Source organism: Pleurodeles waltl, chromosome 7 (genome assembly GCF_031143425.1).
Source record: "Pleurodeles waltl isolate 20211129_DDA chromosome 7, aPleWal1.hap1.20221129, whole genome shotgun sequence".
Lineage (NCBI taxonomy): Eukaryota > Metazoa > Chordata > Amphibia > Caudata > Salamandridae > Pleurodeles > Pleurodeles waltl.
In genome coordinates, this window is record NC_090446.1 from 725,057 (window position 1) to 741,876 (window position 16,820).

General features: G+C 52.7%; 1 protein-coding gene across 1 annotated transcript in view; it reads right to left on the bottom strand.

Moving 5' to 3' along the window:
• CLCN1 (chloride voltage-gated channel 1) overlaps nt 1–16,820 on the bottom strand; it is a 609,758-nt gene that overhangs the window by 440,372 nt on the left and 152,566 nt on the right. Inside the window, exon 7 of the mRNA XM_069242656.1 lies at nt 7,403–7,481. Coding sequence (XP_069098757.1) covers nt 7,403–7,481 — 79 coding nt within the window. The remainder of the gene's footprint in view (nt 1–7,402; nt 7,482–16,820) is intronic.

The window sequence follows — 16,820 nt, forward strand, 5'->3', positions numbered from 1 at the left end:
TGATTACGAGTCCCCTACCGCCAGCCTTTTTCTGGCAGTTTTCACCACCAGGAAAAGGCTGGCGGTACGGGGAGTCGTGGGGCCCCTGGGGGCCCCTGCACTGCCCATGCACATGCAGACAGTGAAAAGCGCGACGGGTGCAACTGCACCCGTCGCACAGCCGCAACACCGTTGCTCAATTTGGAGCCGGCTCCTATGTTGCGGCCGTGATCCCCGCTGGGCCGGCGGGGATCTCCAAATGGCCACGGCGGGGGTGCAGCCACATTCACGGGCGCATGGCGGTCAGATCTTGGCAGGCGGCTAATGCCGCCTGCCAAGGTCGTAATAACCCCCTCAGTCTGTGGTGTACAGCGCCTACAAGACCTTCCCTAATCTGTACTCGGCGCTGTATCTGGCCCCACGATTACAGAACCTAGTTTTTTGCTTCTTTGCTAATTCCATGTCATTTTATGTGAAAAGGCTCTGCCACCCTGTGCTGAGGGGTTGATGGCTACACCAAGAACCTGAATTAATAAATACTTACTTAGTGAGCACTGATATATAACTTCGAGTGATTACTGGTACAAATTCTTGAGTGAGGGAGTTTTGTATGAACACACTCTGAGCCCAATGTGGCAGAAAGCACATGGATGTAAACTATTCACCCAGAATGAAGTCACTTGCTCATTTGACAAATCAGGAATTCCGCCCTTAGTTCTTCGCAAAGTCTGTAATTCTTTTGCAAATCACATTTCCTCCTCTCTCTAGCCTTAAACCCAGAGCAGTGCATTGTACAGGAAAACCAGCACTGCCTTCAATAAGTCTTAAACGAAGTTTCCATATTTCGTGATAAATCAACCAGAAACTATATACGATTTTTGTAGTGTGTAAATAGGTGAGGAAAAAAGTACGATGCCTTCATTCATGCAGCACTCACTCTGCACTGAGAACACTCACACCCTCCTCCCTGCACTCATACACTGCCCCCACACCTCTTAACCTATTACTAATCCCATAGCCGAAACCGAATGCATTTACCAATGCTTGTCCATTCGGCTCCAGGAAGGCTATTTAAGGTGTTTCTACTTTCGTGCATGACATTTCCTTGGCAAGTTGTGTGCAGTGAATAAATCATTGTCTAAGTTCCGCATGCTCCGTCTGCTGAGTAATCCATTGACACTTACAATGCAGGTATTTGTATAGGAATGTGGTGTTTGTGCTCCGCTGGGTCAAAGGTAAAGAGACATTGGATGTGTCACTGGGTGGGGGATGGGCGTCAGAGGTGGTAACATGAGTGGTGCCTCCCGTATGGACATCGTCTGGGAGCCACTGATTCCTCTCATGTTTGTATCACACTAAGGCCCTCATTATGAGATTGCCGGCAAATACCACCTACCGCCACGGTGACGGCCGCCAACATACCCTCACTACCGACCGCTATAACCGTCGATGGAATTCTGGCAGAAGGCTGGTGGAATTCCGTCTACTGTCATGGCGGCAGATGGCGGTAAGGTGGTGCTTCTGCCAGCAGCAGCGCCTCACCAGCAAAACACCGCCTACCATAGCAGCAGCGCCGCGTCCCGTCTCTTGCCGGAGGACCCCCTGCATGCAGGTAAGTGAGGTTCTCTGACAGGAGAGGGGAGTGGGGGCAGTTGTGTGCATGTGTGGGGGTGTGTGTGACTGTGTGTGAATGCGTGCATGCATGTGTGATGCGTGTGTGCATGAGTGGCTGTGAGTGGACGTGCATGTTGTGTCGTGAGATTGCGTGTGTGCCTGGATGTATGTTCGTGAGTGTTGCAGTGACTGTGTATGAATGCGTGGGTGAATGCATGTATTCATGTGTGTGTATGGGTGTGTATGTATGTGCGTGTATGTGTGTAAATGTGCGGGGAGTTGGGAGGGGAGGATGGGGGAGGTCTCTGGGGAGGGAGGGGTGGGGGAGACCCCTATTAGTGCCGGGGAAGGAATTCCCTGGCACTGATAGTGCCTACCGCCATGGTTTGAGTGGCGGTACAGAAACGACTGAAACCATGGCGGTGGGCGGGGTCATAATGCCATTGGTGGCCTAGTGATGGCCGCAGAGCTGGAGACTGTACTCTCCAGCCCGGCGGTCATTACCGCCATGGAGGTCGGTGTGGTGCATTGGCAGTTTAGCAATGTTATAATAGTGGAGGTAGGAACCGCAAGCCTGTTGGCGGTAATACCTCCACTATTCCACCGACCGAAACTGAGAGGGATTCTCTGTCCCTGGCATCCGAGGTAAGTTACATGAATGTTTTTAAATCTATGTTCTCTGCATTCTTGAGGTGAGCGTGTGTTTACGTGAGAGAGAGTTTGTAATTGTGCATGTGTGTGTGTGTGAAACTGAAGGCCAAGGGGCGAGTGATGTCACTTCCGGCCACTAGCCCTGGCCCTTTCATGGGTAGCCAGATTCTGAGAGCGGAAGTACTGTTACCTCATCATGGACTCTTGTGACACACTTCCTTCGAGCTGTGCAGCAGAGGTGCAGTATGTGTCTATTGGGGTATAAGTTAGAGATGAGAATGAACTTTTCCTGAGCCGAGGCAAGTCTTGTTCTGCTCAGTATGGGGTGTGACTTGGGAGGCCTCTCACTCTTCCCATGTCCACAACACTTCTTACAGCATTCTAGGCCATGTGCTGCTGCTGTGCTGTGGCCCTGGCTGTGCTGCTGCTGTGGTGTGACCCTAGCTGGAGAGCACCTCCTGTGCTGGGAGTGCTGTGCCTGTCATGTGCAGCTGCTGTGGTGTGGCCCTGGTTGTGTTGCTGCTGTGGTGTGACCCTGGCTGGAGGGCACTTTCTGTGCCGGGCGTGCAGTGCCTGTCATGTGCTGCTGCTGTGGTGTGACCATGGCTGTGCTGCTGCTGTGGTGTGACCCTGGCTGTGCTGCTGCCATGGTGTGGCCCTGGCTGGATGGCATCTTCTGTGCCGGGCGCACTGTGCCTGTCATGTGCTGCTGCTGTGGTGTGGCCCTGGCTGGAGGGCACCTTCTATGCCGGGTGTGCTGTGTCTGTCATGTGCTGCTGTGCTGTGGCCCTGGCTGGAGGGCATCTTCTGTGCCGGGCGCACTGTGCCTGTCATGTGCTGCTGCTGTGGTGTGGCCCTGGCTGTGCAGCTGCTGTGGCGTGGCCCTGGCTGGAGGGCACCTTCTGTGCCGGGCGCGCTGTGCCTGTCATGTGCTGCTGCTGTGGTGTGACCCTGGCTGTGCTGCTGCTGTGGTGTGGCCCTGGCTGGAGGGCACCTTCTGTGCCGCCTGTGCTGTGCCTGTCATGTGCTGCCGCCTTGGTGTGACCTTGGCTGGCGGGCACCTCCTGTGCGGGGCGCGCTATGCCTGTCATGTGCTGCTGCTGCTGTGGTGTGGCCCTGGGTGGAGGGCACCTTCAGTGCCGGGCGCGCTGTGCCTGTCATGTGCTGCTATGACCCTGGCTGGAGGGCACCTTCTGTGCCGGGCGCGCTGTGCCTGTCATGTGCTGCTGCTGTGATGTGACCCTGGCTGTGCTGCTACTGTGGAGTGGCCCTGGCTGGAGGGCACCTTCTGTGCCGGGCGTGCCGTGCCTGTCATGTGCTGCTGCTATGACCCTGGCTGGAGGGCACCTTCTGGGCCGGGCGTGCTGTGCCTGTCATGTGCCGCTGCTGTTGTGTGGCCCTGGCTGGATGGCACCTGCTGAGCCGGGTGCGCTCTGCCTGTCATGTGCTGCTGCTGCTGTGGAGTGGCCCTGGCTGGAGGGCACCTTCTGTGCGGGCGCGCTGTGCCTGTCATGTGCCGCTGCTGTGGTGTGGCCCTGGGTGGAGGGCACCTCCAGGTCCGGGAGCGCTGTGTCGGTCATGTGCTGCTGCTGTTGTGTGGCCCTGGCTGGATGGCACCTGCTGAGCCGGGTGCGCTCTGCCTGTCATGTGCTGCTGCTGCTGTGGAGTGGCCCTGGCTGGAGGGCACCTTCTGTGCTGGGCGGGCTGTGCCTGTCATGTGCTGCTGCTGTGGTGTGGTCCTGGGTGGAGGGCACCTTGTGTGCCGGGCGCGCTGTGCCTGTCATGTGCTGCTGCTGTGGTGTGGCCCTGGGTGGAGGGCACCTTCAGGTCCAGGCATGCTGTGCCTGTCATGTGCCGCTGCTGTTGTGTGGCCCTGGCTGGATGGCACCTGCTGAGCCGGGTGCGCTCTGCCTGTCATGTGCTGCTGCTGCTGTGGAGTGGCCCTGGCTGGAGGGCACCTTCTGTGCGGGCGCGCTGTGCCTGTCATGTGCCGCTGCTGTGGTGTGGCCCTGGGTGGAGGGCACCTCCAGGTCCGGGAGCGCTGTGTCGGTCATGTGCTGCTGCTGTTGTGTGGCCCTGGCTGGATGGCACCTGCTGAGCCGGGTGCGCTCTGCCTGTCATGTGCTGCTGCTGCTGTGGAGTGGCCCTGGCTGGAGGGCACCTTCTGTGCTGGGCGGGCTGTGCCTGTCATGTGCTGCTGCTGTGGTGTGGTCCTGGGTGGAGGGCACCTCGTGTGCCGGGCGCGCTGTGCCTGTCATGTGCTGCTGCTGTGGTGTGGCCCTGGGTGGAGGGCACCTTCAGGTCCAGGCATGCTGTGCCTGTCATGTGCCGCTGCTGTTGTGTGGCCCTGGCTGGATGGCACCTGCTGAGCCGGGTGCGCTCTGCCTGTCATGTGCTGCTGCTGCTGTGGAGTGGCCCTGGCTGGAGGGCACCTTCTGTGCGGGCGCGCTGTGCCTGTCATGTGCCGCTGCTGTGGTGTGGCCCTGGGTGGAGGGCACCTCCAGGTCCGGGAGCGCTGTGTCGGTCATGTGCTGCTGCTGTTGTGTGGCCCTGGCTGGATGGCACCTGCTGAGCCGGGTGCGCTCTGCCTGTCATGTGCTGCTGCTGCTGTGGAGTGGCCCTGGCTGGAGGGCACCTTCTGTGCTGGGCGGGCTGTGCCTGTCATGTGCTGCTGCTGTGGTGTGGTCCTGGGTGGAGGGCACCTCGTGTGCCGGGCGCGCTGTGCCTGTCATGTGCTGCTGCTGTGGTGTGGCCCTGGGTGGAGGGCACCTTCAGGTCCAGGCATGCTGTGCCTGTCATGTGCTTCTGCTGTGACCCTGGCTGGAGGGCACATTCTGTGCTGGACGCACTGTGCCTGTCATGTGCTGCTGCTGTGGTGTGGCCCTGGGTGGAGGGCACCTTCAGGTCTGGGCGCGCTGTGCCGGTCATGTGCTGCTGCTGCTGTGGTGTGGCCCTGGCTGGAGGGAACCTTCTGTGCCGGGTGCGCTGTGCCTGTCATGTGCTGCGGCCCTGGCTGGAGGGCGCTTTCTGTGTCTGTCTTGAGGTTCACTACAGCTCTGGTGCAAGTGTCACTTTGAGAAGGTCCCCGGCTCAGGCCTGAGTGCGGATGGGATACTCACCTCCTCCACAGGGTTTTCATTCAGTGTTTAGTAAGATCCATTGGTGGTGGTGGTAAGATGGAGGTCTGGACACCAGTGGGATCATTATGGAAGCAGCGCCTGTGACTGAGGTCTCTGCCTTGGCTTCAGTGCTGGAGTGAGGGGTCTATGGATGTCAGGGCTGGTCTACAGAGCGCAGCAGTGTAGGAGATTCTGAGAAGGATGTATACCCATGGACAAGGGTGGGGAGGACATGGGGGACAAATGATCCTGAAGTTTAAAAAGAGATAGTGATACAGTCCCTGTTTAAACTTCATTCGTTTTTCAGTGCATTAAAAGCAACAGAACTTTAAACGAACGAAGTTTAAACCGGGCTGATGACTCTTTTCCCGATCCAAGCTGGCAAAGCCCATCGGCCCGAGATTGCTGCAGCTTCCATGACACAGAGGATTATCTATCTGTGTTCTGGACTCTTGTACTTCCCAGGTCATTCAAAGGCCTTTCAAATGTAGAAGAGGCTTTGTTTTTTATTGCTTCTTGTGCCCCCTGCAGTATCACACTCTTTTCAGCCAACTTGCAAGGTGTCATTTAAAAACTTGGGGGCATATTTACACTCCATTTGTGCTGAATTTGCATCAGCTCTTTACACAGATTCGGTGCAAAACTAACTCCATATTTATATTTTGACACTAGACACATCTAACATCAAAATATTGGAGCTTGCACCATTTGTAAAATGTGTCAACCTACCTTGCGTCAATGAGATGCAAGGCAGGCGTTCCCATCTAAAAAATGGTGCTAACCCCAGAGCCCCATATTTATCCCCCTGTGCTAAAATGACGCACAGGTGGGAGGAGGGGCTAAATAATGGTGCTAGGCTTGCTTTGCACCATTATTTAACGCCTGGGTCAGACCAGGCGTTAGGGGACCTCTGGACCCATTTCCATGGTTGAACACCATGGAATGGGTCCACAGTTGCCCTCCTCAAGCCTCAGGAACACCCCCACCCACACCAGAGGGATACTGGAGGATAGGGGACCCCATCCCAGGTAAGTACAGTAAGTATAGGTGAGTATTTTGTTTTTTAAATTGAAGTGCCATCGGGCCCAACTTTGGCCCCCCCTGCATGTCACAGGGAGCAATGGCCATGTCACCTGTGCTGGCCATTGGAATGGTGGGCATGACTGCTGCCTTTTCTAAGACAGGAGTCATTTGGTATGGATGGTTTGAGTCAGAAAATGATGCTAGGCTGGCTAGAGGCATTTTTTGGCGCAAAACCCCCTTCTCCCATACCGCTACCCAAACCCGGCTAACGCAATTATTTTTTTTCCGCTAGCCCACCCTTTGCACCGGAATGCACCATTCCATTAATATAGCACTCAGCTGGCATCCTGGAATGACGCAAACCGATGCTATACTTTTTGACCCAAAACTGTGCAAACGCAGTTTTGCGTCAAAAAGTATAAATATGGGCCTTGGTGGGGCAGATAAACAGGGATAAACTGCTTCATTAGCATAGCTCTCCCCATTGACAAATATACTGCAGAAGAACCTTGTCACACACTTATCTTCTTCAAATGAGAGGGTATCAAGCTCCCTTTAAAATACAAATGAGCAAGACAGTTCCAATGTATTATTATTTTGGTATTTCTATGGCGCTTTCCTATTACTTGTGAGTCCCAAGGAGCTGTAACATAAATATTTGACAGAATATAAAAGTGAATGTCTTTTTATTTTCATAGCACGGGGCTGGTCTGTGTGTGTATAGGGTGTGTGGACATGTATGTGTGTGTGCGGGGGGTGCAGTAACCAAATGAAATCTGACTACCCCCATCCCCTGCAGGAATGAGGCTTCTGGAAGTCTTTTCTAAGCATTAGTTAGTAGGACACCCCAAAAGGAGGTGGTGTGAGAGCCGATGCACTCCCCAGTTATAGGGTCTTGGCCGCAGCCCCTGGCACTGTGTCCACCTCGCCTCACACCCGTGGCCAGGCCCAGCGGGGACAGACAGACAGACAGGAACCAGCCAGAGACATGGAGAAGTGAGAAGGTGGAGACTTGCCTCCAAGTGGAGTCCCGAAGCAGCAGCCCACGCCGACAGCACAGCCCACGGTCAGCACATCCGTGTAGTGATACGGCTGCTACTGGTGGAAGAGATGGGAGGCCCAGAGGAGACAGACAGACACCACAGAGACAGACAGAAAGGAGGGAGAAACGGGGGTGAGTGAAGAAGACTCCAGGACTTCCAGGGGGCTGGTGGACTCCCAGTGGACCCTTCACAAGCCCAAAGATTGTGACCACATGCATCACATAGCAAGAGTGCTGTGTGCATTCTGCTTCAGGCATAAAACAACCTCGCTCTACACAGGAAGTGACCTTTTCACAAAGTGGCCTAAACAGGAAGTTATCTCAAAGAGGAGCGGCTTACATAGGAAGTGATGTCACCCAATAATGGTGAAAGCAGGAACTAAAGTCAAAAGGGAAAGACCAAAACAGGGAAATGTCCTCACAACCTCATACATGAAAGAGAACATATCCTAGCATGGAGGTTGTTGGAACAGAAGATTACCATGTACATCTTAAACAGGAAATGAGCTAAGAGTGATCCATGCTGCAGAGGAACTCAAAGTCACATCTGAAAACCAACAGAACGGACCTGCATGCGTGCACATCTCCTGCTTAAGTTACACGGGCCACAGCGTCTGAATTTAATTCACTTCCTCTCTTTGCAACTTAATGTGCCTTTGTGATGCCACACTGAGTGAATCTGACTTCACACTGCAGGGAAAGGCAACCCCTCAAAAGATCAAAACAAGAAAAAAGCCAGGCCCAGTGGTTCAGCCTCTGTCTTCAGAAGTGAGGTTCAGCTTAAGTCTCAAAGCCCCACGAGGACAGAGCTCAGGATCTGCAAAATCCACATCTCTGAGGGTTACAATGACAAAGTCAGGAGTATTGGTGTAAATACTTCAACCTTTACTTTATAGTGGCGGAGGTTAGTCCTAAGCAGCACCCCATCACCTCAGCTCTGCTCCTTGCTTTGTAGGAAAAGGGACCTCTACACCCTGACCACCCTCTGATTCCTTCATCTTTGCTTGTCTCTGTAAGACGCCAAGCCTATACCCTCTCTACAGTGTCCCATCCCTTCGCCAGCGCTTGTCTCTGTAGGACGCTGAGCCTATGTGCTCCGTGCAGTGACCCGCCCCTTCACCTGCGCTTGTCTCTGCAGGACGCTGAGCCTATACCCTCTGTACAGTGTGCCATCCCTTCGCTTGTCTCTGTAGGACGTTGAACCTATACCCTCTGTACAGTGTCCCATCCCTTCGCTTGTCTCTGTAGAATGCTTAGCCTATACCCTCTGTACAGTGTCCCATCACTTCGCTTGTCTCTGTAGGACGCTGAACCTATACCCTCTGTACAGTGCCCCATCCCTTCGCTTGTCTCTGTAGCATGCCAAGCCTATACCCTCTGTACAGTGTCCCATCCCTTCGCTTGTCTCTGTAGGATACTGAACCTATAGCCTCTGAACAGTGTCCCATCCCTTCGCTTGTCTCTACAGGACGCTGAGCCTATACCCTCTGTACAGTGTCCCATCCCATTGCTTGTCTTTGTAGGACGCTGAGCCTATACCCTCTGTACAGTGTCCCATCCCTTCGCTTGTCTCTGTAGGACGCTGAACCTATACCCTCTGTACAGTGTCCCATCCCTTCGCTTGTCTCTGTAGGACACTGAACCTATACCCTCTGTACAGTGTCCCATCCCTTCGCTTGTCTCTGTAGGACGTTGAACCTATACCCTCTGTACAGTGTCCCATCCCTTTGCTTGTCTCTGTAGCATGCTGAGCCTATACCCTCTGTAGAGTGTCCCATCCCTTCGCTCGTCTCTGTAGGACACTGAACCTAATCCCTCTGTACAGTGTCCCATCCCTTTGCTTGTCTTTGTAGGACGCTGAGCCTATACCCTTTGTACAGTGTCCCTTGCCTTCACCTATGCTTGCCTCTGTAGGACACCGAGCCTATACCCTCTGTACTGTGTCCCATCCCTTTGCCAGCGCGTGTTTCTGTAGCACGCAGAGCCTATACCCCCTCTACAGTGTCCCATCCCTTCGCTTGTCTCTGTAGGAACCTGAGCCTATACTCTCTGTACAGTGTCCCATCCCTTCACTCATCTCTCTAGGATGCTGAGCCTATTCCCTCTGTATAGTGTCCCAACCCTTCGACTGGCACTTGTCTCTGTAGGAAACCGAGCCTATACCCTCTGTACAATGTCCCAACCCTTCGCCAGCGCTTGTTTCTGTAGGATGCTGAGCCTATACCCGCTGTACAGTGTCTCATCCCTTCGCTTATATCTGTAGGATGCAAGCCTATACCCTCTGAACAGTATCCCATCCCTTCAACCGGTGCTTGTCTCTGTAGGACGTTGTGTCTACACCCTCTGTACAGTGTTACATGCCTTTGCTTGACTCTGTAGGACGCTAAACCTATACCCTTCGTACAGTGTCCCATCCCTTCAACCGGGGACCCTTGCAGTGCCCATGCCATTGGCATGGGCACTGCAGGGGCCCCCAGGGGCCCCACAACACCCCATACCGCCATCCTGTTCCTGGCGGGCGACCCGCCAGGAACAGGATGGCGGTATGGGGTGTCAGAATCCCCATGGCGGCACAGCAAGCTGCGCCGCCATGGAGGATTCTGCAGGACAGCGGAAAACCGGCGGGAGACCGACGGTTTTCCTGTTCTGACCGCGGCTGAACCGCCGCGGTCAGAATGTCCTGAGGAGCACCGCCAGCCTGTTGGTGGTGCTCCCGCATCCCCCGGGTCGGAATGACCCCCTAAAACTTTACCCTCTGTATAGTGTCCCATCCCTTCGCTTGTCTCTATAGGACGTTGAGCCTATACCCTCTGTACAGTGTCCCATCCCTTTGCTTGTCTCTGTAGGACGTTGAGCCTATACCCTCTGTACAGTGTCCCATCCCTTTACTTGTCTCTGTAGGATGCTGAGCCTATACCCTCTGTACAGTGTCCCATCCCTTCGCTTGTCTCTGTAGGACGTTGAGCCTGTAACCTCTGTACAGTGTCTCATCCCTTCGCCTTTGCTTGTCCCTGTAGGACGCTGAGCCTATACCCTCTGTAAAAAGTCCCATCCCTTCACTTGTCTCTATAGGACGCTGAGCCTATACTCTCTGTACAGTGCCCCATCCCTTCGCTTGTCTCTGTAGGACGCTGAGCCTATACCCTCTGTACAGTGCCCCATCTCTTCGCTTGTCTCTACAGAACGCTGAGCCTATACCCTCTGTACGGTGTCCCATCCCTTCGCTTGTCTCTAAAAGAGACGCTGAGCCTATATCCTCTGAACAGTGTCCCTTCCCTTCACTTGTCTCTGTAGGACGCTGAGCCTATACCCGCTGTACAGTGTCCCATCCCTTCGCTTGTCTCTGTAGGACGCTAAGCCTATACCCTCTGTACAGTGTCCCTTCCCTTCGCTTGTCTCTTTAGGACGCTGAGCCTATACCCTCTGTCCCATCCCTTCGCTTGTCTCTGTAGGACACTGAGCCTATACCCTCTGTACAGTGTCCCATCCCTTCGCTTGTCTCTGTAGGACGCTGAGCCTATACCCTCTGTACAGTGCCCCATTCCTTCGCTTGTCTCTATAGGACGCTGAGCCTATACCCTCTGTACGGTGTCCCATCCCTTTACTTGTCTCTGTAGGACGCTGAGCCTATACCCTCTGTACAGTGCCCCATCCCTTCGCTTGTCTCTATAGGACGCTAAGCCTATACCCTCTGTATGGTGTCCCATCCCTTCGCTTGTCTCTGTAGGATGCTGAACCTATACCCTCTGTACGGTGTCCCATCCCTTCGCTTGTCTCTGTAGGACGCTGAGCCTATACCCTCTGTACGGTGTCCCATCCCTTCGCTTGTCTCTATAAGATGCTGAGCCTATATCCTCTGTACAGTGTCCCTTCCCTTCGCTTGTCTCTGTAGGACACTGAACCTATACCCTCTGTACAGTGTCCCATCCCTTCGCTTGTCTCTGTAGGACGATGAGCCTATACCCACTGTAGAGGGTCTCATCCTTTCACCATCACTTGCATCTTCTGGACACTGAGGGTACAACCTTTCAGCTGCATCCCATGCGTTCACCTTGAATCTTTACACTTGAGTTCACAGGGAAGCACATACTGTGGAAATGACTGCTTCAGAAATTAAAGAACATAAGTAAACAGTTTCCTAAGATGAGAGCTGATTGGGCAGAATTAAATTCCAGATGGAAGGAAACACGACATGGCTTCTACAAAGAAGCGCCCTGAAGCAGGAAATGACTTCACTGGTAACCAGTGTCTAAAAATAAAATAACCCCAGAAGAAGGAAGCATAAAGAGGCAATGGTCTCTTACTCAAGCACAGAGAAGGCCCCTACTTATAAAGTGGCCTGAAACAGGTCTGAGGTGAAGTAACCGTACATGGTTGGATATTGCTGGGGGAGGATATGACCTGTTAGAGGAGGGTTTGAAACTGGTCCTGACCTCCTCTGTGAGGGGACAGGAGACAGGTGGGTGGTACCAGAGTATCACCGCCAGAATGTGGTCTGGCACAATCATCACCAGTGGAAGTCCCATCGCACACCCCCATCTTCTTCCCTCTTTAAGAGAGTACTTAGAGGACACAAATTAATAAGTTACACCTTGAATGAAGTGAAAAACAAATGCAAAAAGTTGAAAGGTGAAAGGGCAGAGGTTGTCGCAAATGTTGAAGATTCCACTTGCCTCCAAGAGGAGCACCGAAGCAGCAGCCCACTCCGACTGCGCATGCGGCCACCAGAAGGTCGAGCTGCCTCTGCACATCCTGCAGTGTGGGTGGTGGGACCAGCATGCAAGGGTTAGAGACAAAACACAGCCAGAGGGTTAGTACAGAGCACTGAGAGCCAGCAGCAGCAGCGCAAGGACACAAGAGCGGGCAATGAACTGGATCCAGCTACAGGTAAAGTCAACCCTAGAGGAGATGAGTCAGGAGACAGAAACCCCACCTAGAGGGATCAGTGTTAGCTCAAGGTCATCCCTACAGGAGATCAGTCAAAAGACATAAAACTTACCTACAGGGAACAGTGTTAACATCAGGTCCACCCTACAGGAGATCAGTCAGAAGATATAAACCCTACCTAGAGGGATCAGTGTTACCACAAGGTCAACTCTACAAGAGATCAGTCTAAACACCTAAAACTTACCTACAGGGAACAGTGTTAACATCAGGTCCACTCTTCAGGAGATAAGTCAGAAGACAGAAACGCTACCTACAGGGATCAGTGTTAACACAAGTTCAGCCCTTCAGGAGATCAGTCTAAACACATAGGGGGTTATTACAACTTTGGAGGAGGTGTTAATCCGTCCCAAAAGTGACGGTAAAGTGACGGATATACCACCAGCCGTATTACAAGTCCATTATATCCTATGGAACTCGTAATACGGCTGGTGGTATATCCGTCACTTTACCGTCACTTTTGGGACGGATTAACACCTCCTCCAAAGTTGTAATAACCCCCATAAACTCTACCTACAGAGATCAGAGTTAGCACAAGGTCAGTCATACAGGAGATCAGTCAAAACAGATAAAACCTACCTACAGGGATCAGTGTTAACACAAGGTCAACCCTACAGGAGATCAGTCTAAACACATAAAACTTACCTACAGGGAACAGTGTTAACATCAGGTCCACCCTCCAGGAGATCAGTCAGAAGACATAAACCCTACCTACAGTGATCATTGTTAACTTAAGGTCAACCCCACAGAAGTTCACTCTAAACACATAAACCCTACTTACAGGGATCAGTGTTAACACAAGGTCCATCCTAAAGGAGAGCAGTCTAAATACATCAAACCTACAGGGATCAGTGTTAACACGAGGTCAGTCCTACAGGAAGTCATTCAATACACATGAAACTTATGAACAGGGATCAGTGTTAGCACAAGGTCAACCCTAGATGAGATCAATCAGGAGACATAAACCGTACCTAGAGGGATCAGTGTTAACTCAAGGTCAGTCCTAAAGGAGATTAGTCTAAACACATAAAACCTGCAGGGATAAGTGTTTAACACAGTCAATCATACAGGAGTTCACTCTGAACACATAGGGGGTCATTCTGAGTTTGGCGGGCGGCGGTTGCCGCCTGCCAAACTTCCCCCGTCGAAAGACCGCTCTGCGGTCAAAAGACCGCAGGGTCCATTTCGACTTTCCCGCTGGGCCGGCGGACGACCGCCAAAAGAGCGCCCGCCGGCCCAGCGGGAAAGGCCCTGCAACATTGAAGCCGGCTCCGAATGGAGCCGGCGGTGTTGCAGGGGTGCGACGGGTGCAGTTGCACCCGTCACGATTTTCACTGTCTGCAAAGCAGACAGTGAAAATCCTGCCGGGGCTCTGTTAGGGGGCCCCTGCACTGCCCATGCCAGTGGCATGGGCAGTGCAGGGGCCCCCAGGGGCCCCACGACACCCGTTCCCGCCATCCTGTTCTGGCAGTGAAAACCGCCAGAAACAGGCTGGCGGGAAGGGGGTCGGAATCCCCATGGCGGCGCTGGAGGATTCTCCCAGCCGGGGGAAATCCGGCGGGAAACCGCCGGACCCGGCTGGGCGACCGCGGGTCGGAATACTAAAGGAAGCACCGCCAGCCTGTTGGCGGTGCTTCCGTGGTCGTCGACACCGCCAGGGTCAGAATGACCCCCATAATCCCTACCTACAGGGATCAATGTTAACACAAGGTCAGTCCTAAACGAGATCAGTCTAAACACATAAACCTACAGGGATCAGTGTTAACACAAGTTCAGTCCTACAGGACATCAACCAAAGCTGATAAATCCCCCCCGCTGGGGATCAGTCGTAACTGAAGGGGATCTGTAGACAAGACCGCTGGCCAGAGGCCTAGCACTCAGGCTAGAAACACAGAGTCAACCCAACAAGCATCAGTCTACAGACCGGAGGTCAGTCTATGAACATAAGGTCGATCTGACAGGCGATCTGTTTAGACCCAGAAGGACAGCCCTAGAGCAGAGCAGTCTGTGCACATAAAGCCTGCGCTACAAGAGGCTGATCTATGAAACGACTTCAGTTCCTCTAGGCCACTGTGAAAGATGGCAGTCACTAGGTGGGATCACTCTAAGGCCCAGATTTATGGGGTTCGTGTTGAAGGGCAGCGCAGCAGGTCACCTAGTTGTGGTGCCCTGCATCACAGGGAATGCACCATATCTAGCCAATGACGCACATTCCCGTCCTGTCCCCTGCGCTGGTGCACAGTGGGCTGCTGCAGGATTATTTTTGTGCAGATAGGTACACCTTCCAGCACAAAAACAATCTGAGAGGAAACAACAAGATGAAATAGTGACATTTCTTCTTGGTACGCCTCTCCTGGGTAGGCATGAGATTTTGGTGAATTCCCAGCTTTACAAGTCCTTGTAAATCTGGGAATGCTTGTCCATGGGTCCATGGGTTTGTGTGGGAACTCCCACAGCAGCGCCCATGGAACAACTCCCTTGCGTAGAGTAAGGCAACACAACGATTTTCGTTGCTTTGGCTTATTCCATATTTATGAAGCCATTCAAAGCCATGCAACGTGGCTTTCCGTGGCTTCAAAAGTATGACTTAGTGGTTTCCACCACCCATGAACCACGTGGCTTGGTGCAAGCATGGTGCAAACCGCTCATAAATATCCCACTAAATGCAGAACACCTCCCTGAAAGGAATCAGTCTACGCAAATAATCAAAATTATATATTAGATCTATCTAGACACACAAAAACATCTTTACAGTCCCTACACAGGTCTCTCTCTCACAGACACACACGCAGAGATGCACACACATATACACACAGACATACACACTCACACAGACACACACACAGACACACAAACACACACACATAGATGCACACAGACACACGCAGACTCACAGACACACACACTAACTGACTCTTTAGGATATCAGCCCAGACTCACAGGGCCTCACTTCTGAGGTTTTGGCATTGCCAGCTTTATGAAATCCTGTATATCTGGGAATGTGTCAAATGCCATGGGTGTTATGTGGGTACACCCCGTAACACCCCTGTCATGCCTCCCTATCCAAGTATGAGGTAATGCAACGACCTGCGCTGCGTTGCCTCAGTCCATTTCTACAGGGCCATGAAAAGCCACACATGGTGGCTTTACGTGGCCTTATAGATATGTCCCTGCAGTGTGCACCGCAGGACCGTCACTAAAAGTGACAATCTGTCAGCGCAGAGGGGCTCGTAAGTAGGCCCCACAGGATCAACCCTACAGGGAGCAGTCTATATACAGAAGGGCAACTCTCTGTGACTCAGTCTGTACACTTAAGGTCACTCCCCTATTGGAGGTCAGTCTCAATACACAAAACATACTCTAAAGTGTATCACTCTACACAAACAATGACAATTCTACGTATGTCAGTCTGTGCATATGCTCAACTCTACCGGGGAACATTCTACAAAAGACCAGTGCAAACCTCTAAGCCGTGCCGGATGGTGTTCACCGTATAGCCGCAATGTCACTCCTGCGGGAGATCATTCAATGCACAATATGTCAGCTCTATAGAGCACCAGTCAGTGCAGGCAAGGTCACCTCTAAAAGCGTGACTCTGCATATACAAGGTCAACTCTACAAGACATATTCCTCTTCAGAAGATGAACTTGACGAGAGGTCCTCATTCCGTCGCCTCTTCGTTTCCGCTTGTATTTCCCTCACGAGCCAAGTCTGCTACATAGATGCAATGTCAACGCACAGGTGTAAACAAAGGGGGTTATTCTAACTTTGGAGGAGGTGTTAATCCGTCCCAAAAGTGACGGAAAAGTGACGGATTGACCACCAGCCGTATTACGAGTCCATTATATCCTATGGAACTCGTAATACGGCTGGTGGTATATCCGTCACTTTACCGTCACTTTTGGGGCGGATTAACACTCCTCCAAAGTGAGAATAACCCCCAAAGTGTCCTGGTTTTTCTACTTGCAGGATACTCGCGGGAAGCTATCAAGATCTTCTTTTGGGGCTTGAGGTGACTTGCACCAGGAAGCAGGCAAGCTTCCTGAGTATGAATCCATCTAAAGCTCTGCAGATGGGGAGATCTTTGTGGACTAACTTGAAATAGTTGTAAGAAACACAGGAAGGGTGCGGATTCTGGGCTCCTCCTTGGTCACCAGTCAGCTTGCCCTATGGACCCTCCCTTCTTCAACAAACACTTGTTTCTACTCTCCCTGCTTCTTAAGGTGCAGCTGCCATTCCTGTGTTTTGTACACAGGGTCATGATAGCCAGGGAGTATTTTCAGCCCCACACTGGCTTTGAGATTCTGTTTGTTCAGGACTTGCGGTGCGTGCAAAGGGTCCTAAACGCGCCAGTGGCATGCTCATAAGTGGGAGACGTTGTTTGACAAAGCCAAGCATCTTCCACAGCTTCTTGGAGAGGACATTCCAGGCATGTGTGAAATGTACAT